This window comes from Pseudonaja textilis, chromosome 6 (assembly GCF_049901715.1).
Source record: "Pseudonaja textilis isolate UNSWEBS1 chromosome 6, rPseTex1.2, whole genome shotgun sequence".
Lineage (NCBI taxonomy): Eukaryota > Metazoa > Chordata > Lepidosauria > Squamata > Elapidae > Pseudonaja > Pseudonaja textilis.
In genome coordinates, this window is record NC_141995.1 from 44634069 (window position 1) to 44660980 (window position 26912).

The 26912-nt window shown below is 41.6% G+C and overlaps 1 protein-coding gene across 2 annotated transcripts in view; it reads right to left on the reverse strand.

Annotated features, from left to right (window-relative positions):
• Positions 1-229: 229 nt before the first annotated feature.
• Positions 230-26912, reverse strand: part of NCAPG (non-SMC condensin I complex subunit G) — a 30230-nt gene continuing 3547 nt past the window's right edge. Inside the window, exons 5-22 of one of the 2 annotated variants that reach the window (XM_026699732.2) lie at positions 26594-26739; positions 25264-25348; positions 21242-21434; positions 20144-20284; positions 19545-19685; positions 18833-18956; positions 16780-16869; positions 14329-14508; positions 11734-11844; positions 10975-11094; positions 9248-9457; positions 8368-8549; positions 7341-7506; positions 7020-7181; positions 5194-5362; positions 4311-4391; positions 2586-2658; positions 230-772 (exon numbers count right to left, since the gene is read on the reverse strand). In XM_026699732.2, the coding sequence (XP_026555517.2) occupies positions 661-772; positions 2586-2658; positions 4311-4391; positions 5194-5362; positions 7020-7181; positions 7341-7506; positions 8368-8549; positions 9248-9457; positions 10975-11094; positions 11734-11844; positions 14329-14508; positions 16780-16869; positions 18833-18956; positions 19545-19685; positions 20144-20284; positions 21242-21434; positions 25264-25348; positions 26594-26739 (2486 nt within the window). In that variant the 3' untranslated portion in view covers positions 230-660. The remainder of the gene's footprint in view (positions 773-2585; positions 2659-4310; positions 4392-5193; positions 5363-7019; positions 7182-7340; positions 7507-8367; positions 8550-9247; positions 9458-10974; positions 11095-11733; positions 11845-14328; positions 14509-16779; positions 16870-18832; positions 18957-19544; positions 19686-20143; positions 20285-21241; positions 21435-25263; positions 25349-26593; positions 26740-26912) is intronic. The other variant, XM_087936454.1, reaches the window with a different exon arrangement.

A 26912-nucleotide genomic window follows, 5' to 3' on the forward strand; every position in this document is an offset into this window, starting at 1 on the left:
AGCATAATGAATATTCATTTGCTCAGTGCAAAAAAAATCAATATTCTTTATGATTAAATACATTCAGCTTTGGACAGTCTGCATCCTTCTAAACCCTCCTTACATTACTAATACTATTAGTCTTTGGTGGGAAGACACTAACATAAAATGCTTACTTTTATAGTTCAAAAAGTTAGCATGCACTTTGCAATGTGCTTCTGATAGTTCATAATAATACATGTGGCTGTTTTATTGATGCAGTTCTGTATTAGAATGATTTTGCATTTTTAAATTCTTACAGCTAAAAGCTTCCAAACTTTTAATTGAGATGTTGGAGTTGTACAGCAATCACTTTTTTGAAGTAAATTTATCTGCCATATTAAATACTACGGACAATCTACAACATTTTATTACATTTCCCAAAGGACAAATTTAAAAATACGTTTACATTTTGAAAAACAAACTGATTTAACCATCCAAGACACAGCTTTCAGAGTAACAGCTTGAACTTTATATGCAATAAAAATTGGTTGAAATTAAGTATAATTCTCAAGCATCCTTAATAGGAACTATTTAAAAAAAATAGAGACATCTTTGTATGAAATATACCACATTATAAAGATTTTATCTTTATTATGCAGCACATAAAGCAAATTTTAGTGACAAACAGATTTGGTTAACTTATTCTTTGTCTAGAAGCTTGGAGAGATCCATTTTCGTTTTTGCAAGAGCTGTTGTTTTGATTCGGCGGGATGGTCTCGAATATGCCATGGAAACAGGTTGCTGAATTTCTCTGCGGAGAAAGAAAGATGTTGAGATAGGACACAGCAGTTTTTTTAAAATTAGAAGTCACCCTCCATCCGTTAGTTAGGACAACTCTTGAGTTCGTTAGTGTGTATGTGTATTTATGTGTACACACACACACACACACACAGGAAATCAAGTCCTAAATTGGTTTATAGCAGTAAGTTCTGTCTAGATGGACATGCTTTTCACTGTTTTTCTGGTAAATAACATTAGACAATTTGCTGTAGATGCTTTTGGCAATTTATGGATTGCTTAAGGTACCAGGTCTAAAAGCAGTTACTTTGATTATGTTGGTATCCAACTCTAATGAGGGACAAGGTTATATTGGATTTCTCTTAGGTTTCTTACAGCAAGATAACATATAATTATGAAACCTACAAAGTGGTTAGCTCTGCATTTTGACAACCAACTGCTCATGTTCCAATTAATTAGAGTAGCTTTATTCTGGTAAATTTAATGTCAATCTTCTCTATAACTCTGAGAACATCATATCTAGGAGCTGTAAGAGGAGGATACACGAAGTTAATTAGTTACATTCAGTGTCATCTTTTCTGCAAAAAAAAATGGTCTCAAGTCACTTGACAGATATACAGCTTACTTTGCAAACGCTGTAGCTGGAGAAGCTACATATAGAACTAAAGGTAGTTTAAGTATATTGATAATCACCTGCCTGGATGTAATTCTTAGGATTTGTCTTAAGCTTAAAGTGTAACTGGATAAATAAACCAGTCTCTTCAAGCAACATTGAAATCTTTCTTTTCCTAATTTACTCAAAATTATACATACATTTTTGTAACAACAATTCTGTCTACTCTCACTAAAAGACATTTTCTGACAACCTTTAAAATAGTAAAGAATGTGCTTGATAGTTACCAGATTGTGAGAGGTAGTTCTTTCTCCACCCCAAAAAATGGGAATATCAAAATAGATAACAGTGGAAAGAACCCATCTCTGTATCTTTCCACTATTTATCTTAATTTTCACCTGAGCACTCTTGCTTTTATTTTCCCTCCACAAGAAGTTGCCACCACCACCGCCTTCTCTTCCCATTCTTCCCATCAACACAGTTCCCATTCCTGCCCCCTCCAGCTGCTTTGGACATCAGCCTCCAGGGAGTCCATGTCACTATAAGAAGGATGGAAATGAGACTACGGTAGTCTATCAACTGGCAATGTTGACAGTGAGTCTCTTCCAAAAGCTTCCTTCAAGATGGATGAACTAAAGTCTTATGTTCTTCCCTGCCCGAGCTTTTTATCATGGCCAAGGGAGGAGGTCAGCCACAGGCAGGCAGTTTTAGCCCTGAATCCAGATGGCACTGAGGGGAAGAAACAATATCCAATTAAAAGTCCTATTTGATGCTACATAACATTCTTCAATAAATTAGCCCATTGCACTTTGCTATTCCACAGAAAAAAATGTATAGATATAGGTATGTATAATATGCAAATGACCAGCCAATTTAGTACTTAATGTTAGGTGCAAGAAATCAGGAGCCAGGTTAGAATTCAGAAAGCACTGTGTTTATTCCATGCAACCTATACACAAGAATCTGATCTACTAATGGACATGAGTAATTGGTGCCAGGTAAGAGTCAGTAGTCCTCAAGGTCTCCAAGAGACTTAGGTCTCTTTTAGGGTCTCATAGAGACTCAGGCTGATGATGCATTTGACCCCCACCCTCGGGTTCAGCCTGGTCATCTACACTGAGTAACCCAATATTTTTTAACCACAAAGAAGAACATTGAAAGCATGTGTCTAATCCTAACAAGCAAGAATTATCCGATAACTCAAGGAAATTACCTGTCACTTTCAGACCCTTTAGTTCTGGAACACCCACTTCGATGGTCAGTTTGCACTTCTATTTTTCTCAGACCTAAAGGGATACACAACATGTACATATCCATGTTTAAAACCACAAACCTGTAATTTCTTCAGAGGTGTTCCACAAAAAGATGCATTTTAGCATTATTATGCCAAACTAATCTTATTTCATTCTTTGACGAAGTGACTAAATGAATAGACCAGCAAAACGTTGTGGACATAGTATATTTAGACAAGCCATTCACAAAGTAGACCACAACCTACTTCTTGGCAAGCTAGAAAAATGTGTAGACAGCATCACGCCCCCATATGGATTTGTAACTGGCTGACAAAACTCAAAGCTCAACAAGTAGTCCTTGACGGTACTACATCTATATGGAAGTAAGCAATGCGGTACCACAAGATTCCGTCTTAGGCCCACTATAAATGACTTAGATGAGGGAATAGAAGGGGAACTCGTCAAACTTGCAGATGACATTAAGCTGGCAGGAATAGCCAACATCCCAGAAGACAAGTTCAGGATCCAAAAAGATCTTGACAGACTTGAACAATGGGCCCTATCCAACAACATGAAATTTAATGTGAAGAAAAGCAAAGTTTTACACCCGGGCAGGAAAAAGCAAAGGTACAAGTACAGATTAGGCGAAACCTGGCTGAAAAACAGTAACTGAGAGGGACCTTGGAATCCCAGTGGACGATCACTTGAACATGAGTCAGCAGTGTGCAAGCAGCAGCAAAAAAAGCCAATACAATCTTTGGTTGTATAAACAGGCATAAAATCAAAATCAAGTAAAGTATTAGTACTGCTTTCTAAAGCCTTAGTAAAGACACACTGGTAATGGTCACAAGATGTCGAGACTGGAAAAACTGCAAAGATCAGCTAAGATGATTAAAGGCCATGAGGACAATTAACCAGTGGGACAGCTTGCCTTCAGGCATTGTGGGTACTTCATCACTGGAGGTTTTCGAGGAGACTGGACAATCACTTGTCTGAAATGATATAGGCAGGGGTGGGAGTCTACCATTCGGCGAAGCGGTAGCTACGGCGATGATTTGGGCCCGTCCACCTGCCCCTGCCCTATTCTGTCCTTTATTTCTGGGGGTTTCAGCTCAGCTATTTGGTGCATCACAGCAGATTGCTTTGCCTCAGTTGATTGACTCACCTGGACTGCAGCAGAAGGTAAGCTTTAGGTCTGAAAAAGCAACGTTTTTCAAATGCAAAGCGCACACTCACCAAACTGGTTATTACAGTGGTTGAATCACATCCCTGGATATAAGGTCTCCTGTTTGGGGGTGGGGGGTTGGATCAGAACATCTCCAAGGTCCCTTCCAGCTCTATTCTGATTACAATTCCCTCTACCTCCAATGAATCATCTAAGTGTCCAGTATTATTGGATGCATTGGATGTATCTCCTGAAAATGCAGGTACTCTTCAATTTATGAACACAATTGGGACTGGAATTATTGTTGTAAGTTGGTACTCTTAGTCAAGGAGCCCATATTTCAACAAAACGCAAGGCACTGCTCTTGAAGAGAAAGCCAACGTAATACAAGTCACTTCAGTAAAGTCAAAAGTAGCCCCCCAAGTATCCATGTTTTTAAGTTCAGCTTATGCACACACTCACATTTGCCCTTTCTTTAGCTAGAAAAAACACTTATGAGAAAGCTTTACAAAGCAAAAGTATATTTGCTTCAGGTGATTACCTTTTGTTGATCTGTTTCTTCTAGGTCTTGACTTTACAGGTGTGTTCTCTGTGTCTTCAATAGGAGTGATTATTTTATCACCTATTTCGGACAATGTATCATCAAACAATTTGGACAAAGTTAATGCCTATGTTGCTATTCTAATCAGACCATCTCATGCTAATTATAATGCTCCCGGGAATATAATTATATATATAATTCTGGGAATGGGAATACAAGTTCCTTCCTTCCACTAGCTTCTGAGACAAGGGTACCAGTCAAGGCTAAGTGAATCATTTGAAGTTATTCCGTTATACCTCTTCTACCGTAATATCAAGAAAAACGTAACATTTGCAGTCTGCACAAGTTATTCTGTTAATTAAAGTAAGAGCAGCCATATTCCTAGTCAGCAACTTCAGAACAACCCCACTGAGCTCATCACTACGTGTTGACCCAGAGTGATTAATGGAGGGGCATACAAATATATGAATGAATGAGTGAATCTGTTCCACCTCCATTTAAACAACCTATTTCCCAAGCAACCTATGAGTCAGTGACACATCTCCTGAGTAAAAATGCCCCACCTCTTTAAAGGCGCATAAACGGGGCTGTGTTCAGCAAACCTGACGGGCAAGGCTTCAGGAGAATCGCTAAAGAGGGGACAGACTTGAAACAAATCTGGACTAGGGCTTTCAGTCCTAATATTCAGGACAACGTATTAATGCCAACATAAAAGTCATCCATGAATTCACATGATGAGGGTCATGTAAAAACTGAGTAATTCCTCCACCTCTGTAATACAACCAAAGCACACAATTCTCTTGCATACCCCATGTCCCATCCTATCTAGAGATTATCCTCTAAAGAATTCAAAAAATATAGTACAGTATGTTCTCTGTGTTACCTTCCTCATTCTGGCCAGTGGATGTACATGGTTTATTGCAGTCCAAATTGTTTTCTGCTACTTCTGCAATATCTTTTTCTTTTGAAACATGTTCATCAATAGGGCTTCCTTTGCTTAAGTTGTTCTTCACTTTTTCAACCATTTTTAAAGACATTTTATCTTTTACTTTCTGTAATAGAGAAGTCAAGAAAAGCTTATTTAGAAGTGTACATAATAGGCATTTGTTGATTCTAGACATGTATTGGTGCTGGAATTGAATGTTGGGCTAAGACATTCATTAACAAATAGAAATGCCCATTAATCTCTCTCTACAAAGAGTATATTACTGCAAATAACATGGGATAATTTTATTAATATTTGAAAACGACAGAAGTCACTTAAAACTGATTCTTAGAATCTGTGAAATACAGAGACTGTTAAGAAATAAGTAAGATTCCCCATTGAAGAATTTCAACTTTTTTATGTGATTCTTTCACACGGCCTTCTCAAACTGAGAGTAGCAACTGCAGCGGGGAGGGGAGTTGCAAGCAAATTTGAACAGAATTGGTTGAAGCAGTTCTTGAAAAACAGCAACCCCTTTGGCCCATAGAGCTGACAGTCAAGAGTCCAGCAACTATGGCTTGTCTCTTTCTCAACTTTGTCCCCCCAAAAAATTTGGCAGGGACCTCTACACTATTAATCCCAAGAACCACTCCCCATTGCCTCCAAAGAGTAGGCACGGGAGAAGAGTTTTCAATAGAGTGCTTGGCACTTAGGCTCATTCAGGTTCTCCTCTGCTCATTCTGACAAATTCTCCAACAGGTAGCAGGATGAGGAAGAGGATGAGGATGAGAAGATGAGGAAGATAAGAACATAGAAGGCTAACAAGACTACAGGGGTGTCCATACGGATTGGGGAGGGGCTCAAAAAGAGTCAAAGTGGACCCTGCTGTAAAACACCCAGCTCTTAAGAATCAGGCCAAAAGAAACTGAGAGCTGACACTGAAGTGAGTGCCCATTTCTTCATTTTGAACCATGGATGCATCCTATAGAAAATGACTAAATTAATTTGCACTCTTTTTCTTCCCCCATCATTCCCATTTTATCATTTATTCACATTGATGCATTATTTGAGTTTATATGTGTCTTCCTCTTATTTCTGTGGCTGATAGCATTATATCTGTATCTCCCAGCTTGCTCTGGATAAAAGTATTCTGCATTTTTGTATCTGAGGAAAAACCTATGTACATTTCGTGCTGGCTGTTTCCTCCCTGCTCTTGTTTTATGACCCACCAAGCTGACTTCCTTCCCATTTTGTGACTTATTCAAGTTTCTGAGGGAGAACTTCCAATTTTTTTCTAGAGGGCTATGGATTCTCTAAGTGCAACATCCAGTTTTGGCAATCTAGGCTGATGAAATGTGGAACGGGAACAGGATTTTTGTTTTGAATTTTTTTAAATCATATTTTTAAGGGGAAGGAGAGATCATTTTAAATTTCCCAGGGTGTCCTGGCTGGTGACTTCCATTGTGACATCTAGCATATTGATAAATGAACTTCAAACAAATTGATTATTTTACAGGATCGTGGTACCACAATGTTTGATAAACCCTGGCTTCAGGGTTTTTCCAAGAGGAACTTAGAAGATAAGGAAACCTGGTGGCCAAAGGAGGATAATAATTTTTAAGTCTTGGTTTTTGCAAACTCAGGTTTTTGGAGAATGGAGACGTTAAATTTTAGAAGGCAAATATTGTTTCTTCTCACATACTCTAAGACATGTCTCAGAAATTTTACAAGAAACCCACTAAATCTGTGTTTATGTGTCTATGTATCATTAGGTTATGACTTACCACAAGAATATCCTCAAATAAATCCATGAGGTCATTTGTAAAATCCTTACTGAATTCTAAGGAACAGAGAGCTTTTGCGTATATCCGGACATCTGGCGCACTTGGATCCGTCAAAATTTCATTGCATATTTTTAGTGCTAAATTATCATGAACTGTCAGACCCTGAAAAAGCCATTACAATATGGTAATTGTCCAAGTATAAATTGTCCACAATTTCAACAAAAGAATTACTACAAGGGGCAGGAGGCTTTAACCCAGATTTTGAGGGCTTTCTAATCTCAGATCAAACAAAACAACCTCCTCACATACAATTCACCCTACCTGGCAGTTCTGCAAACGTTGATTCAGTCCACTGGGCCTTGTTAGATCCACCAGAAGTTCAGCAACGTTAGCTACATCAACCTCTGACAATGGTGATGAAGCTGGAGCATTAAATAATATTTGCAACGTTGGAAGAAAAATTTCTTCAAAACATTCCTGATTGGTTCTGCATTTTAAAAATGTAACACGTGAGGCCTTAACACAACATCAAATGTACCCAACTGCATCAATTTTCCAACTAATGTAAGAAAAACCAATTCTATGTCCAGATGAAAGAATAAGGTCTCTTGAGAAAGTGGCATCAGATGCAAACGACAGCAAACAGCAAAAAGATAGTCCAATATTCTAATCTTACTGTGGGTCCTTCTGTTTTTTTTTATAGCATATGGTATACAGATACCTATTAACAACCTTACAAACTAAATCACAGAAGTATCTGGACGATAAGATTGATGTATACCCAGTAAAAAATTCAACAAAGATTATTTTTAAGAAAACATAGAGCAAATCACATGCCTAAGCAGTTGTTATTATTCAAATACAAAAAAACTCACAATACTTTTTTTTTTCAATTAAGTTCACTTTGAGGTATTTAAATTACAGGTAGTCCTCATCTTACAATCGCAATTGAGCCCAAAACTTTTGCTGCTAAGCCAAACAGTTAAGTGAATTTTGTCCTGTTTTACGACCTTTCTTGCCACAGTTAAGTGAATCACTGCAGTTGTTAAGTTGGTAACACTGAATTTGGCTTTCCCGTTGACTTTGCTTGTTAGAAGTTGGTAAAAGGTGATCCCATGACCCCAGGACACTACAACTGTCATAAATACGAGTCAGTTACCAAGTGTCTGAATTTTGATCACAACCATGGGGATGCTGCAATGGTTGTTTAAGTGTGAAAAATGGTCGTGTCACTTTTTTTAGTGCCATGGTAACTCTTGACAATCACTAAATGAACTGTTGTAAGTCAAGGATGACCTGTATAGAAAAAGAAACTGCACACAGACATAGACATCTATACAGACTATACCTATTTGAATATGCAAATAAAGGGAAAAAAACTCCTAGGGCATGTCGGAGACGTGTATCCTCTTCAGTCACTGGATTATACCACAACAAAACCAGTCGAGAAAGAAGCTTAGCACTGATGAGCCGGCCAGAAAATATGAGCTTCACCAGTCCCTCGGCAGCCTCAGTTCTAAGTTCTGAAAACTGGAGAAGAGATTTACATAAGTGTATTCCAGCAATTATTCCACAGGAAATTGGAGCTGTAACACCTACCCTAAGTTTCATTCTGCAAGATTGCATTTACAGATAGTCCTCAACTTACAACCACAACTGAGCCCAAAATTTCCATGGCTAAGCAAGACAATTGTTAAGTGAGTTTTGCTCCATTTTACAACCTTTCTGCCACAATTGTTATGTGAATCACTGCAGCTGTTAAATGAATCATGTGGCATTAAGCAAATCTGCCTTCCCCCGTTGACTATGCTTGCTGGAAGCGGGATGAGAAGGTCACAAATGGCAATCACCTGCCCCCCAGGACACTGCAACTGTCATAAATACATGCCAATTGATAAGTGCTCAAATCATGATCATATGACCATGTTACAATTTAAATATGAAAACTAGTCATAAGTCACTTTTTCAATGCAGTTATACCTCTGAATGGTCACTAGAAGTTGTTAATCTGAAGCAATAAAAAAAGCTCTTTCTCATGACTATTTCAACATGTCTCTCATCAGGTGAGTGATGTATAACGGATATTGTTAGCATTCCTAGTTTTTTTTTCATGCGTTGTTTATATTGCTAGTACCCAGTCAGGGAAATATTATGCTCAAATTTTCTCTTTATATTCTTCCAAACATCAAATTAAAATTTACATCCATATTTGCTAGTTTCAATCATACCTCACTATCTAGAAACCCAGAAAGAAGCTGAAGAAGATTGTGAGTGGTAGCTGTTTCTTCTTCCGTTTCCTTAGTTTTCTCACTCTCATTTTCTTCATTTCCACTTTGAACTTTTCTGTCTTTGAATGGTTCTATTCCAAATATCATTATCTGGTCAAACAGTGCCTTTAAAGCGCTCAATTTTACCTTCATTTCATCAATTTGCAATACCTGAATAGGATTAGAAAGACCAAACAGGGCTTGTGAATTTATATAATTTAAACTATAATTCATTGGTTGAGCCATTAAAAAAAACAACAACCTCATTTTGACCCTTGCCTTTTCTCGGACTCTTTAAAGCAGTTCCAAATTTTGCTATAAATTTGAAGTTGACAAATAGCCTTCTCAAAATCTGCATGTTCCTTCAAACATGTTAATCAAGACAGAAGCAAAATTTCTGGTGAAATGTAAAAATTGAAGATAGAAACTGAAGCAAGGGACTTCTGAGACACAGGAGCTTCTATGTCTTTAAATACTCCACCCAGAGCCTCTCAAACGGGCCCAGAACTGGGCAGGCAGCATTTGGTCATACTGCCAAGAAATGTTTGCGGCAGCGTTTGAGTATCTGGAAGGTTATTTCAGAATAGAAATCGGGGTTTTATCTTTCTTCTTCCAATCCCATCCTTAGCCCACTCCCCATGTTTTTCAGTTGTTCTCCAATCAACCCCTTCTGCTAACGCCTCTGCAGCCTCAAACTGGTCAAGGAAACAAGTCACAGCCCCAACCCTAGGAAACTACTCTACCCTATCTTACATCCTCCAAAAGAATACCCTTCTACCATGGATATAGGACGGGAGTCTCCAAACTTGACAACTTTTAAGACTTGTGGACTTCAGCTCCCAATATTCAATTCTGGGAGTTAAAGTCCACAAGTCTTAAAAGTTGCCAAATGTGGAGAATCCTGATGTAGGACAATGGAAAGATATGTTTTCAATGTTTCAACAGCATTCAGTACATCAGGCCTTGAATAGATGTTGATATTACAATTGAAAAGTATGAGTTTTCCTGCACAGGATTGATTTTAAACAGAATGTGAAAGTGGGAAGATAGGAAATGAAGATCACAGCTGTTTGCAGCAATATGGAATGACAGCATGTTGGCGGTCCAGATTTGCCTTCTTTTCAGTTAGAATTTCCACTTCCCAGTTATAATTCCCAGCAAGATCACTACATAGAACTTGTGGCCAAGTGTAAATGGCAAATGTTTTCTACAAGCTGGCTATTCCTCTGCAGCCCACCCATCCACTTGCCCTCTTAGTATGGTATAAAGTAACACCAGACCTCCTTTAAAATTCCAGGATGCCAACATAGTGGCTCCCATCTACTTGTGAGACAGACTTCTCAATCCAGGGAGGGAAGAAGTATGGGAAAGAGAAATTATGATAGATTATTCGGAGTGTTACTTAATAGGTTTTAAAGATCCCGGTACATCAGGCTCTCCTAGCAAGAAAGATCCTTCCAAGGTGCGAATGTTTTGCTTTGTTTGCCAGCAATGAAGGGCCTGACAGTGAACTTGAAAGCCAACCAAATCAATTTAGGCCTACTGAAAGCAAAGTGGAGTTTCTCTGGGCCCCCTTCACACATTTTCCTACCCTTTTGGACTCAAGAATACCTGTTGCAACAGGAACTCTTCTTCCTCGGGGTTCCCAAAGTCTATCAGACATCTCATGAGAATTGAAACCTACTTACTTGCAACAGCAAAGTGAGGTGCTGACTTGCAAACTCCTTGCTCTGCAGGCCACAGCAGCCCAAGCACAGCACTGCCATGTTTCGCACAGCAGGATGGATATTAGTAATTCCTGGAATTATCTAGAAGAACAAAAACAGTAAGATATATTGGTCAGAAGAGAACCCTGTAGCTACTTCTTTGCTAAGTTCTCTTGGTAACCAAAGAGACCAGAGTAACCACAGGGAATGTTTAAAAAGCCAGGATGGAGGGCCAAGTTATTTAATCTCCCCACGAGGATGCTTTTGCAAACAAAAAAGGCATGAACTGATTTTAACAAATGCTCACACTGGTGGTCAAGTGGAAGAATGGCTTGCTCATATTTGTTTGAAAGAACTATATAAGAAAAGGATACAATCTAACTTCATAAATGGAAAAATAGTGAATCTCTAACTGATATAAATCTTTCTTTGGTACAAATAAGGGTGGGAGATTCCCAAACCACGTTGCCGGGAACTGCCCAGAAACTAAAATTGATTCGAAGTGCAATCCAATGGAGGGCTGAAGTAAAATAGCTGTGTGAGGTGCCTGCAAGGTGAAATCCTATCTAATTCAAACAAATTCAGTTTTGGTCCTTAAGCTGTCTTTTGTGGATATACATGCACAATAGAATGCAGAACAAGGATACCCACCTGAGATAGAAAAAAAGTATTTGAGACCACATAAACGTGCTCCTCACAGATCTTATATATTGTGATACATATCATAAGGTTGTCACCTACCAGGGATTCAATTATTCCATCCAATGTAGGTCCTAACCCTTTGGAAAGTGAGACCTGCTTCAGAAGTTGATTGCACATCATCAAACACTTCAGAAGTGTTTCTGGATCACTCTTTTAAAATAAAAGCATCACAGTTTAAGTTCAGGATTTTTGTCTGCCCAAATATCTACGCTGCTTTCTAGTAACCAATAAAAAAAAAAGTGAACAGCATTCAAGAGAACTAACAATTTGTTTCTATAGTAAATCAAGCAAAATTTGATCCTATATTTATCATTGACTGAAGAAGTCTGCTTCAGATTGGTCTGTTCAATCAACGGCCCATCTTAAGATCCTTTCTAATTGCAGATTTTTCCAAAGCCTCTCCTTCCAGCAACAATCACTCTAATTCAGTGGTCGCCATTTTGTTGGGCCGCAAAAGAAATGGCCCCCCAAAGCAATTAATCTGAGCCATGCAGTTCTCGCGCCTCCTCGCTCTTCGAGGGACCCCAGAGTCAGGTCCCTGAGATGCATGCGCCAACCAACTCCCACACACGGCGGTGGTGGCAACCAGAGTCCCCTCCTCCAGCACCTGCTGTCAACTCTCCCCATTAATTATCCAGCTTTGGATTCTCTCTCTCTCTCTCTCTCTCCTCCCCCACCTGTGCTTACCTGGAGGCAGGCAAGGAAGGGGACATGGAGCTGTGTGCAGTTCTCGGCTCCTCCAGCCCTCGCTTCCTCTCCCAACATTGTAGCCTCGGAGACGCAGGCAAAGCCGCTGCAATGGTAGTGCCCGAGCTGCCTTAGCATGCTCGCCTCTTGGCACTGGCGGTGTCGGGTACTTGCTGCAGCCATCCAGCAAAAGCACGAGGAACAGCAACTGCTGCCTTTCTTCCCAGGTCTTTAATGCCTGGCTTGCTTCTCCACTACTGCCGCCTCCTCTTCCAGCACCTCCTTCTCCGGGTAGGGCAATTATGAACTAACCTAGCATGCTTAAGGCAACTTGGACGCTACTGCTGCGGTGGCTTTGCCTCTGTCTCCGAGGCTTCGATGTTGAAAGGGGCAGTGAGGGCTGGAGGAGCCGAAAGATGCGCACAGCTCCGTGTCCCTTTCCTTGGCCTCCTACAGATGGGCGTGGGTGGGGGAGGAGGAAAGAGAGGCGGAAACAACGCAAAGCTGGAGAATGGGGAGAGCTGACAGCGGGCGCCGGTGGAGGGGACTGTTGTTGCCGCCACCGCTGTGTGTGGGAGCTTTGGTGTTTTGTAGGTTTCGGTGAAAGAGGGAGCTTTGTTTCGCCTTCTTTCCTCTGGTAGTGCGAGAGACGCTCTCTCTCTCTCTCTCCCCCCCCACCCCCCAATGTCACCAGCTATGGCTGGGATTGGCAGCAGCACTAAAGTGAGCGAAATGGCCCCAGGAACACCTTTCCTTGCCTGTCTCCAGGTGGGACTGGAAGAGCCCCCGCAGCTTTTCTTCAGCTCATCTGAGCTCTCTCAATCCTCCACCCGGGATCAGAAAGGACATCCCCCTTCCCTCCCCCAACTCCAGGCAGCCATACCTGGCAGCCATTTGGGGGGCGGGGGCAGCGGCTCTGCTTTTCTTCCGTTTGAGGGGGAGCCAGTTCCTTCCCGTCCAGATCTTTCCAGCCTCCAGGCACCACGTGGCTTCTTTTGAATCCCAGCAATATTAAATCCTCCCTCTTTCCCCTCCAAAGGATAAGAGAGGCCCCTCCTTTCCCTTTGCTCTGGCCCAGTTATGATTAAGCATTTATTATATATATATATTCTTAAGTTTTCGCGGGTACTTATATATGTGTGTGTGTGTGTGTGTGTGTGTGTGTGTGTGTTTTCTTAAGTTTTCAGGCGAACACAATACAGAAGCCTGATGATGGCAGATGAGATTCTGCTGAAACGTCGCTACAACTTTAAAAGCACAACTACTATGACGTGGGAAAATACCCGAACAAAGCCGAATGCCATACATGTAAGTACCCGCGAAAACTTAAGAAAACACACACACACACACATACACAAATATATAAATATATATAATTTTTTATATTAAATATATTATCTTTTTTTTAAAAAATCATATTGGTGGTCCTTGGGATTTAAACGTATGAGTTTGGTGGTCCCTGAGATCCAAAAGGTTGGTAACCTCTGCTCTTTCCCATATTTCACATCTAGTTTTGTTTTGCAATGATACAATGGGTGGATTTTTTTTCTAGCCCTTGTACATTAAAAATAACCCATATGTAAAAAACTAGATATTGCACATAGGTAGATACAGAAATATTCTGGGTATATTTCTTTTTTAATAGGGGGCACTAGCAGGATTGTCAGGTTTCTCTTCCTTTCCAGTCCTTTCTATTTTCTGGGCTTGATTGTTTTCTTGAAGACATTTCATTACCCAACTAAGTAATATCTTCAGTGCTGGACTGAAGGACTCCACATCAAGGATTTCAGTCAAAGTCTGAACTACAAATATTCTCTTCTATTCTCTTCCTCTTCTAAAAAGGAGTTTCAAACACAGTTTGAAAAAAGCCATTTCATCACATACACAATTCTTTACATGTAAATGTAAAAGCACTGAAAAGACCAGAGCAAGTGTAAAATACAGAACCTTTTCCACGCTTATCTCTTTAGTTTCGGATTCTTCCGCCTCTTTCAACAAGCCACTCTTTATACCTTCCAGCTCTATAATCTTCTCCTTTAACACAGAAGCATGACTGAAGTCTTGCATGGCTACGCACTTCTCCAGAGCATCCTTTGCTTCCATGAGTTTCACTTTGATTTCTGCCAGCTGGAAAGAAAACAGAAATTATGGCCTGGAGATACTGGATATTATATCACGTCTTCTACTAAAAGTAGATATCTCAATCACCCTGACTGCCGATTCTTGCATGCACCCAATTTTCTTGACAGTGGCAATGAATTCTATCATTGCCTACTTGCAAAAAGTATTTGTTGTCTTTCCAATCTAGTCCATAAACTTGGAATTTTCTGGTCTCCCATCCCCATATCAAAAGAGCTAGATGCTTCTCAGTTCCTGAGATCAACTAAAGTTGGATAAATCCTGCCACCTCATCAAAATCTGGAATAAGCAACCTCGACCGGTATGAAATCTATGCAACATGAATATTAAAAATAACATCATTTCATGTTTTTGTGCTTCCCTCAATGAAAATAGTCTTTTATGAGAACTTCCAGGATGACATCACGATGGCTCGGACATAGGAACAGCGGCTCAGCTCTGAATGTCTGATTTTTTCACGTCTGAATGCCCGACGAAGCAACGGAGGACCCTGGAGAGATATGCGATAGAGAGGGGAAGCTTCGAGGGTAGTGGGTGGAGGCACGACCCCCCGCTCCTGTAAGAGAAACCCCTTGAAAATGGCGTGGAAGAGACTGGCCCTAGGGACGGATCCGGAGGCGTGACAGCCCAAGAAATGGTGAAGGAAGCAAAGAGTGAGACAACAGAGGTAAACAGTGAGGATTGACGGAGAGAGGAACCTAATCCTCAGAGATCTGGAGAGAGTGACTGACAAGTGAGTCTCCGGTGAGGGGAATTTGGTGACCTAGTGGTGGGAGTGGAAGATTAACAATTGATCACAACGATTGTCTGTCGGAGTAGAAGTGACTAGAGACTAAGTTTTGAGCCTGGAATCAGCTTAAAACTACCCAAGATAGACAATTTGATTATTTGACTGATTATTTCGACGCCTCCACCTTCAAGTACCTGGGAACTACTCTTGGGGAAGAAGGCCTACTACAAACTGAGGTGGCAGCCAGGATCAATGCAGCGTGGGGCAAATGGAAGTCCGTCACGGGCGTCCTCTGTGACAAGAAGATGCCAATGCGCCTGAAGGCGAAAATCTATAACTCTGTGGTGCGCCCCATGGCCATATACGGCGCAGAGTGCTGGCCGACGACCAAAGAAGCCGAAAGCAGACTCCAGATAATGGAGATGCGAATGCTCCGATGGTCGGTAGGCCTCACCCTACTCGATCGCGTCAGGAGCGAAGAAGTGCATAGACGGTTCAACGTCGTGCCCATCCCCACGGTCATGAGGCAGTCCCGGCTACGATGGTTCGGCCACGTGAGCCGCGCCAAGGAAGAATCCATCATCAAATCTGTAATGAAGGTGACTGTCGGAGGAGCGAGACCGCGTGGTAGACCTAAACAACGCTGGATGGACACGATCAAGGCCGATCTAGAGATCGCGAAGGCAGACCCGACACACGTGGCAGACAGAGAGGTGTGGAAGCAGTACTCAAGGACATTAGCGGACCTCGCCCGAGCGCGAGACAAACGCTGAAGAAAAAGAAGAAGAAGAAGATTTCGAGGGGACTGGCAAGGATTGTTCAAACAGATTGGAAGGAGATTTATAAAGAAAACGGATGAGAAGTGCTGAAGGAGAGTTAAAGAACTTCAGCTGGGGGGACAGTGATTGTGCAGTGACTGTGCATATTAGAAGGAAGAGGACATTTTGTAACGAGGAGAGCTGGTGGTGGAAGTATAAAGAACATTAAGTACTTTAAATTTTTCTAATGACATTTGGACTTCTCCAATAAAAAGAATAAATAGAAAAACTTTGAAAAGAAAGAATAATTGTGCAAGATCTGGAATCCATAACAAATAACATGAAGAAATGAAAGGTGGCATGGAAGAAATGAGGGGAGATATCCGCAAACTGGACAACAGGATGGGATCAATACAAGAAGCAATAATGAAGAATGAACAAAAAAATTAAAAGGGTGGAAGTTAGAACAGACCAACTGGAAAAGAAAATAGAGGTCTCCTAAACATCCTGTCCACCCTTCTACTTTATTTTCTTCTATTCCAACTTGTACTTACATAGACTAAAGAAAATCAAAACAACTGCCATCTTTTTCAAGATTTATAAAAAAGAATTTGAAAATTTGCCTTCTTTATTCCTATTAATTTAATTCTCTCAATTTCTGGGAAATAACATTCAGATTTTTCAGAAGCTGCAGAAAAAAATGCAATAATTCAGTTGTAAGTTATTTCATTAAAAATAAATTACTAAAGAAGTGGCACAATGTCTCCATACCTTAAGCTCTTGTTTTCTTATCTCACTTGCGTCTTGTTGCTTGTCTACTGTCACAATGGTTTCCCGCACCTCTGAAATTATTTCAGCAACCTGAAAATGTAAATAAGCACCAACCTGAAATTGAAACAAGTCTGACTTATTTTATTCCTGTCATAAAGCTAAAAAAACAATACTCATTTCTGGAGGTCCTTTGGGAGAAACTCACATCATAAAAAAAAAAAAACCTCCCCTAATCTTTACACAGCCACAAAACTTCATGTGAAGCCTTCTCATTGCTGGTGGTTTCGAGGAAAATAGCATTCCTTGATCCTTGGAAAGAATCTGCTTTAGTAAAAGTTATCTCGAGCATCCTAAGATCATGTTGGACCTCTGTGCCCCAAATTCTCTCCCAGTCTGACTTTTCAATGAGGAAGAAAAAGCATGATGGTCTTGAGCCTATCCAGCTTGATTTCCAAATCAGGAATATAAACCTTTAGAATTGGGAGGAAAATTACCGTGTTTCCCGAAAATATGACCCAACCAGAAAAGAAGCCCTTTTTTTGAACACATCTGCTAAAATTAAGCCCTATCCCTAATGAAGACCCCACTCACCCTGGGGTGCAGGGGTTGGGGCAAGGCGCATAGGTAAGAATTAAGTTAGGAGGGGTGCTGCTGCCCTACTTACCAGGCCTTGCACACCCCAACACCTGCCTTGACTTGCAGGCCCACTTCTGCGGCTGCTTGCCCCCACTCGCATGCATCACACCCGGCCTCCATTTCCCCTTCCAGAAAGCCGTCTGCAGACAAGAAACAAGGTCCGGATTGACACACGCATTGCCCCCAACCTCCGTTTTGCCGTCAGGGCCTTCCGTAAAGCACTCTGCAGACAAGAAACGAGGTCCAGACTGACAAGTGCATCGCCCCTCCGGCCTCTGTTTTGCCATCAGAGCCTTCCCGGAAAACTCCCTGCAGCTGAGAAACAGGGTCCGGATTGATGCGTGCAGCACTCCTGGCTTCCATTTCGCCTTCAGATGCCTTCCAGAAGTCATCCGTAGCTGATAAAAGAGCTCCGGATCAGGGAAGTCAATAATTAGACCCCCCGAAAAGAAGCCCTAGCCATTGGGGGGAGGGGAGGCAGTTTAAAAGAAAATAAGAGTGGGTCATATTTTTGAGGAAACATGGTAGTTGTGTCTCTCATCTGTTGAGGTGACAAGCAAATATGATATGGTGAGTATATTAGTAGAAAAATCTAGTTGATCACTCAGTTGCAAACTACCCAAGCTCTTCAAAAGTGCTTTATTAAATATAAATGAATGAATCATTTGAAGGTGACACGATAGCAATCTTCCAATATCTGAGGGGTTACCATAGGAAAAAAAGAGGGACCAATCTATTCTCCAAAGCACCTAAAGGCAGAAAAAGAAGCAATGGATGGAAACTAATCAGAGAGAACCAACTTAGAAATAAAGATAAATTTCTGTCAGTGAGAACAATAAATCACTGGAACAGCTTGTCTCCAGAAATCATGGAGTGCTCCGTTGCTGGAGGTTTTCAAAAAATTACACAATCACTGGTCCGGAATGGTATATGGCAATGTCTCCGAACCTTTTGGGTGCTAGGGTCCAGTTCTGTGGAGGAGTTTTTTCTGTGGACCAGGGTGGAGGTGGAGGTTTCACGTGCTGCCTAGGTCCCATGTATGCACAGACGGGGTTTTGCTTGCTTGCACAGCCCAATTCCTGGCGAGCCGTGGAACAAGTGCCAATCCGTGGCCCGGGGGTTCAGGCCCCTGGTATGTAGGGTCACCTGCTTGAACAAGGGGTCGAACTCGAAGACATCCACGGCCCCTTCCAACGGTTATTCTGCATTCTGTCATTTTTCTAAATATATGAATATTTACACTCAAAACTATCAGGGACAATTCCACTGATTTTTTTTTTTTTTTTTTAGCATCCCCAAAAAAGCGAACTGTGTACAAAGGAGAAACGGATTCGAAACAGGTACTTTGGTTAACGTAAACGCTCTGAAGATTTCCCTAAAGGATTAAAGTTGCAAAGTTGCAACTGAAAAAACTTACTATCTGGATCCTTCGGTCATCATCCCTCAAAAGGCAGAGCAACTTTTCCATAAGATGGGATACAAGGGATGCTGACGTGGTTGGAATCATAAGAATTTTTTGTAGGACACCCAGCATCCTCTTCCTTTAAAAAAAAAATACACATACATACATACATACACATATATATTAGTTTAAAAATACAAGGAATCATTATTTGGGGGTGGGTTGGTGCCTGTATTTCTAATATATGGACATCACTACTTCCTGCCAATGAACAAACTTTCAAATCCAAATGTTAAAACTGTGGTTTCTTCTCTGCTTAGGAACCATTGTAAAACATGGGAAAACTTCCCCTGTAAGAGATACAAGAGATAAGCTCAGATTGAAACAGAGAAAAAAGCTTATCTGGCTACAGTGCTATCTGCTTCCACTACACACTCCAACTCTCACTCCCTGAAATTCTGAGAAAAGGGAAACATTTTAGAGTGAAAATATTCTGTAGCTGGACTACAACTGCCCAGACTAGATGGTCAACTGGATATTCTTAAATCTCAACTTGAACTGATGTCAATATGTTAACGTGGTTTGCTCAAAAGGATATCATCAGATAATATCCGGCCAAGTCAAACCTGTTCCTTTCTATACACATTTTAAAATATATCTTGTAAAAAATTATCTTTCACAATTGCATAAAACAATTGCATGGTTTGGGTTTTTTTTAGAATCTTACCTGCCTCCTTCTTCGGTGATATCCATGCAACCGATCATTAGAATTAACTGCTGACCTATATATTCCTTGGTCATCAATCGCTCAATGCAGGTCAGATCTTCCTTTTCTTCCTGACTGAGTACTGGAATGCTTTGAAAGTAGCTTAAAGATAAGAAAATGAGTATTCCGTCAAAAGTTCCTTGTCAACCCCAGGCTGTTCTATTAATTCACAGCCCTTTCAAATTACAGTTCAACACACTTCCCAGAGACAGCAGTGTGTTGGGTTTTCTCCTGATCTTTGTCAATGACTGAATATTTAAAAAAATTTAGACGGACAATGCAAAATTGTAAGACATCTGAAAGAATTTCTCCTCTACACAGCATATGGTGCTGTAAATCTGACTACACAACTCAGCCAATCTGCTTTAATCCCCTTGTTATTTCTGTAGCATCCCATGTCCATCAGATATCTTCATTATTAACATATCTTCTAAAAACCAGTTCTTACAAAATGGCATCAGAGAACTTAACACCAATATTTAAGAATGATAACTGTAAGATTAAAACAGAAGGTATACTGAACTGACATTGCAATTTTTGAATTAATTGTGTTAATTTACCTCAACAGATAATCTGCATAGATAGCGGGCTCTGGCAAGACTTCTTCTAAGAATTCTTCTCCTTTGGCTTTCAAGAGCTCACAAAGAGCTTTCCAATATAAGGCACTTTCTGCAGTCAGTTTTTCTATTGGAATGGTTTTCCTTCAAAGGAAGTACATGGAGCGCTATCACGTTTCCATTTTAAAAAAACCCAATTCTTTTCTTGTGTTAGTTATATAAATCTAATATTCCTATGAAAATCAAACACCTACATTAAAATATGTTTCTGAAGCATACCACTGTATGTTTTAATATTTATCTTTAAGAAATAATGTCATGTGAGTATACTGTTGATGAAAAGTTAAAGAAAAAAGTTTCTATTCTCTAACATTTGCCTGCTTATTTATTTTTGTGTTTCTTTTATATCCATCATAATCTACCAAGCTTTGGTGGTTTATATAATCTATAATATAGCAAAATTAAAACATCAGCCAAATGAGTCTATAAGCCTTTTGATTTCTATATAAATAAACTCAGTCCCACTACAAGAGCTGTATTAAGAACTAACAAAAATATAAACAAGACTAAAATACGACAATGTGTATAGATTTAGAAACATATTTTCCAATTATATCTCATTTCCTAATCCATTTCCTTTACACATGTTTCAAAAAAATAAACATCCCACAATTGGTTGATTCATGCAACATGTTTAAACCTGAAGTTATGTTTGACTGTTAGAGTGCTGTCTGAACCTACCACTACAAGACGCCCTTATACTATTTTGGGAACATGCTGGGAGAATTAATTTGGTATACAATTTTAAAAGACAAGTATCAGGATTGCTGGTGGGAATTCTGTGAGTTGAAGTCTACACATAGTACAATAAGACTCAGAAACGTTGGCATAGGAAGGCTCAAAACACATGGTTGCACAAGTTTCACGAAGAATATGGATGCAGGAAATTATGCATGCATTGAAAACAGAGAGCTACTGAATCCAACGGAAGCATTACGGGATATAATTTTAGAGGCAGAAGACTCTACCTTATGTTCCTGCTAGACAGTAGACGTTACTCTGACCCAGGTAAAAAGACAGCCACGGCTGTATTACTCCTACCTGTCATCAAATTCTGAAATTTGTTTAATCAGATCCTGGCAGGGAGACAGCAGGAATATGGCATTAAGGGCCAGAACACCCACTTCGGGGCAACTCTCCACATCCAGATGATGGAGCAATTCTAAGACATCTCCTCCAGCTAGGTTTAACCAAGCTTGGAGAAGCTGTTTCTGTACCGTTTCTTTCACGCTTTCTATTAGAGACAGAAATGAATTCCACATCAGTTGCACATACATACACACAGGCCACATACAGTATATATGTATATCTGAATAATCTCCCTCCCTCCCTCCAACATATAAAGCAGGACTCAGAATCTTGATTCTTGACTTAAAACTATTGGCTTAACAATAGTCTAGAGTTCTTGATTTACAATTATTTGTTTAATGACAGTCTAGAGCAGGGGTGGGCAAACTTTTTGGCTCGGGGACCTCATTGACTTTTAAAATTTGACAGACGGGCCGGGTCAGCACAAGATACAATACATATAAAAAACTGCAAAATCTCCGCAAAATCAAGTCACTGCGCCTAATGCATCACCTGGTGTCGAAATGCCTGTCATTACAAGTCAAAATCAAATGAATGCAATCATTCAATCATTCACATCAAATCTTAATTCTGTACCAATCTTCGGTGGGCCAGATTAAAAAGACCAACGGCCGGATGTAGCCCGCGGGCTGTAGTTTGCCCACCCCTGGTCTAGAGTTATGATGCTGAAAAAAGTGACTTATAGACCAGGGGTCCCCAACCACCGGTCCCTGGAACAATTTCTACCGGGCTGCCAGTTTGCTGGGCGCCACCATCTTGTTTTGATGAAAAAGTGCTTCCGGTGAGCTTTTCCAGGTAGAAAGCGGCGTTTGGGTGCTGAAAGAATCCTCACGCCTTAGTTTCATTGGGGGGGGAGGGGGGGCGGCTTCGAACAAAACTAAGGCACGAGGATTCTTTCAGCATGCATGGCAAGGTGAGCCGAGCGACCACCCCAAAGCCGTCGCGAAGCCCATCGACACAGGTACAAAGGAGTTGAAGGTGGCCGGGAGAAGTGGGGGACGGCTGGCTGGCCGGTTGCTCGGCTCGCCTTGCCATGCGTGCTGATGCCGGTACCAGGCCGCGGATGATTTTGTGATGCCGGTACTGGGCCGCGGCACAAAAAAGATTGGGGACCACTGTTATAGACCATCATGGAGGTTACAACTGTCATACCACTCCCACATGATTGCAATCTGGGTGCATGGCAACCGGCTCGAATTTATAGCAATTAGTGTCCTGTAGTCACACCATTGAGATTTGCAGCTTTCCCAGGCAACTTCCAACAAAATTACTGGGGAGGGAGCCAGAGGTGAGATGCTACCGGCATAACAACTGGTTCGGTGATCATGTGGCATGCACACACACGTGTCCTAAGTCTAAAATAAACCCCCTGTGCCTCTCAGCTGATTAGCAGAGCAATCCACTTTGCTGTGCTGAACGGCTGAGTGGATAAAAAGGACCAAGGAGCCCGGGCAGATACGAGGGCCCAACTGAAGATCCTTGGAGCAAGTCAGACCAAACTGGTTCTATGACAGCTGCTCTTCGGATCTACCGGTTCGCCCGAACCAGTCTGAACCAGTAGCATCCCACCCCTGGAAGGAACCCAGATAAACCAATGACCATGGTGATTCATTTGATGATGTTAATGAACCTTTAAAGCCTGAGTATGTTTCTTTGTCCCCTTTTATACCCAACAGAACCAAGGTGGCGTCCTTTTGAGTGTTATGTCTTTTTCTTTTCCAGGGCTAAATTCATGTTTCTCCTGCCTTAAAGGCTCCTACATTCATCTCTAGCAGAAATGGGTATTAACAGCCACAGTCCTATGATTCAATCTCCACAACAGTCTGCTTCCCATGTGGCCCCTTGGGAAAATTAACTGTCTTCCACCCCCCCACCCCCCAAAATTTACACTGTATTTCTTCACCTTCTCAGATCAGAAGAGTAAAATTGAGTTTAAGGGAGAGTGAAGATTCTTACAGAAGAAATGTTGACTATATAAAATTCATTATGATGTACTTCTATTATAACTCTATTTCTGGCCTTATGACTATAATATCATGTTTCTCTGAAAACAAGCCCTGGTCTTATGGGGGGGGGAGCACTCCAAACTAAGCACTAGAACTCTTTTTTTTTTAACATACAGGGCGCGGTGAGCGCGGAGACCGACAGGAGTGGGATGATGCTGGAACCGCCGGTCGGCCCTCTCCGTCTCACCATCTGTGTGCCCGCAGTCGCAATGGCCAAGTCTCAGCAGGCCCTGCCTGCTGGCCCTGCTGCTGCTGGGACACTGGAGTTCAGGTTTTGCTCCGACTGCTGCTATAAGGCAGAAGGCAATATGGCGCATCAGGATCGCATGCCCCCTGTGTGCCTCTGCCTACTGCCTGTGCCACCGCGCATCAGAATTGTCTGGCTCCATTAATTCAGGTGTCGATCTGTCCCACCATTTCTTGGCTTGCCCAGGGCTGTGATGGGGGAAAGCCACACAGCGCATCGGGATTGCCTCTCCCACCATTCTTCTGCTGCTCTTGGCTGCCCTGCTGGGTTGCTCTTGCCTGGCGCGAGGTGAGTTGGCCCAGGTCTACGAACTCCCCCTGCTGCCAGGGCCCCCGCAAACTGCAGGGCATGGCAGCTTTTGTGCTGGCTGTGTGAGGTGGGCGTAGGGCTGCCCATGGCTTCCTTTGGCCTCTACCTCACCTGTGGCTGCTTTGCTGCTTCTGACTCACCTTCTGACTGGCCCAGCTCAGCCCATTGGGCAGTGCTGCCATGAGATGAGGCGAGGGTGGTGGCTGGGGAGATGTGTGTGTGGAGCTGATTCCTTCGGCCTGCCAGATATCTGTTGAAGCCATGTAGGACAGGAGATGGGTGCAGCCTATAGGTGACAGTGGGCAAAGCAGGACGGGCGGCATGGCTCCACTGGCGACCACTGATGAAGGGGCCCAGGAAGGCCGGCAGTGGGGGGAGGCACTCCGGAGGCTGTAGATCTGTAGACTCACCTTGCACCAGGCAAGAGCAGCCCAGCAGGGCAGTCGAGAGCAGGAGCAGCCCACTGGGTAGCCTAGGAGGGGCCTCGGAGAGATGCCTCGTTGGCGAGGTTGCCTGGCGCCACAGGAGGGCCGGGGCTGGCAAGAGTGCGCCAGAAACACCTCCAAGAACCCAGAGAGTTGGAACGAGGGGCTGGTCCCAACCCTCACTGGCTCAGCCGATCTGCGGGGCTGCAATTAAGGGGCTGAGTTCAGTCCAGGCCGAATTCGGGGTGGTACTTTACCACATTGCCGATCCCACCACTATACTGAGCCACACCATGTGCCCCCTCCACACACAGGTTCTAAGACCTGGCTGCTGGAGTCGTGCTGGTAGGGAGGGAAGGGGCCGAGCTTCCATAAGGTGACTGAGGAAGGGAAGGAGCCGCCATTCTAAGCACTGCCTCATGGATTGGTGTCCATGTTTGTGAGGGGACACGTGGTTGGGTGGATGGTCGTTGGCTGTTCCCAGATCTTAGGATGGGGAGAAGGATAAGTTTTATCTTCTAGGTTCACTGCCCCTCCTTGGCCGGTGCGGGGTTTACAGTTTCAACTCAGGCCTTCAATTTACGCGGGCTTCTGAATTGGTATACCCAGACAAGTTAGAAGACCTTCCCTTTAGTTACTTTTCCCCCTACTGTTTTATTTTCTGCCCTTGGGTCAAACTGTGTTTACACATCTCTCACCACCTCCTGCGCCCAACGTACACACCCCTGCTGATGATCTTCACTGGCGCTTATTTTTGAGATAAGGCTTATATTAGGCGCACGCTTAAAAATCAGACTGCAGCTTATTTTCTGGATGGGTCTTATTTTCAGGGAAACACAGTAGTTACCTGATTTGACAATTAATCCTAAGAAAAGTTACTTTAAATTAGATATCCTATCTCCCATTACTAGTTAGAAACATATTAAACATGTATTGGAAAAAAATAAAATGTTTTAAAACATTTAAATTAAAATGAAAATATATTACCTGATCTGTCATTAAGTCCTTGCTGCAAAAGTTTTACTCTCTGGGCTATTGTCAAAGCTTTGACATGAACTTTTTCTGCCAGCACCTTTAAAAAAATATTTTCACATAATTTTTCTTTGACTAATATGGATTAATAGCATATAAAGAAAATACACTTTGCAAACACAATTTGCAATATGTCTCCTAAACTGTAAACAGACAAGTCACAAAGCTAACACAACTGCAGAATAAGACATTCTGGAAAACTACCTTTTTCTTTAAAAAAAAAAAAAAGCAACTGACATCCCAATACGCTGATTAAAATGCAATTTAAGACCACAGCTGCTTTATTGTAGCCTGCCATTTAAAAATAAATCATGTATTCTTATGGTGACTTACTTTGTGCCCTCAAAGTGAACCCCTAAGATTTTTAAAGGCAATGATGCTCTCTTGCTATCCATGGAGAATCTTTTTAAATAGGACATTAATCCAAGTCCAGGAATGAAGATTTGTGAGCTCTACCACTTTAGCCAATTTGGCTGATTGGGTTGTTCTTTTGAACAGGCCGGGTATATATTTTGACGTGAGTGTTCTGCTACTTCCTACCTATAACTGTCTGAATAGTATGGTTGGCTATCATATTAAACAGTTAATAAAATAACACTCCAACATTTTTGTTTCTGATGAACCTAGAATCCAGAATGTCATATAAAATCACAGTGGATGAAACATAGTATGACGTAGCCAGTCAACTCGTATGTTCTCAGCAATATGAAATTAACTTACTAGACAATGATAATACTAACACATTTATACGCATAGAAAACAGTACAAATACAGGATTACGTCCCCATCTATTTGGGGCCATTTCAAAGAAAGATCTCCAGGTAAAACCAAAGGAGATTTTCAGCACTTCAGCACAGCTCACCTGAGCAGCTCTTTCTATAGATACTGATAGATAAAAGCAAACATTTCTGTTATGTTTGAAAATTTAAAGTATTGACTAGCACCAGTAGTGGCATCACATTGATGCGGAGCAGAAGAACGGAGCTGTGTTCTGAATGCCCGAAGTTTTGCGATCGGTAGCCCTCAGGGGTGAAGTTGGATCCTGGAGGGACTGGCAATAGAGAGAAGATTCGGAGGCGTTGTGGAGAACCGCAATTTCCTGATGCTGTAAGAAGAAATCCTGAAAACCGGCGCAAAACAGGTCAATCTCCATGATCGCATCCGGAGATGTGGCTGCCTGACTGACTGATGAAGGAAGCAAAGAGTAACGGAAACAAGACTAACGGTGGAAAAGTGAGATAAAGTGAGAATAAATAGCAAATGACATTACCAGATATTTATTTACCTGATATGCTAATTTCCTGACTATCTCCTTTACATCCATGGTACGACCAATAATTTTGGGCAGAGTTTTAACTGATGGATTAATGCAGGATAACACAGCACGCCTTACTTCAGAGTTGGAATCAGTCTCAATTAAACTACTGTAAACTGAGAAGAAAAAAGTATTATGACAGGTGTGTTACTGATAGGAATATCAACATAAATAAAACAGAATGCAGAGAAGCTGAAATGCAGAGACTCTTCCAAAACATTCAGGCTTAGAAGTTTAGAGACCCAGTTAGCTAAAGCTCAGCAGGAGCTATCTAAGCAACTCAGGACCA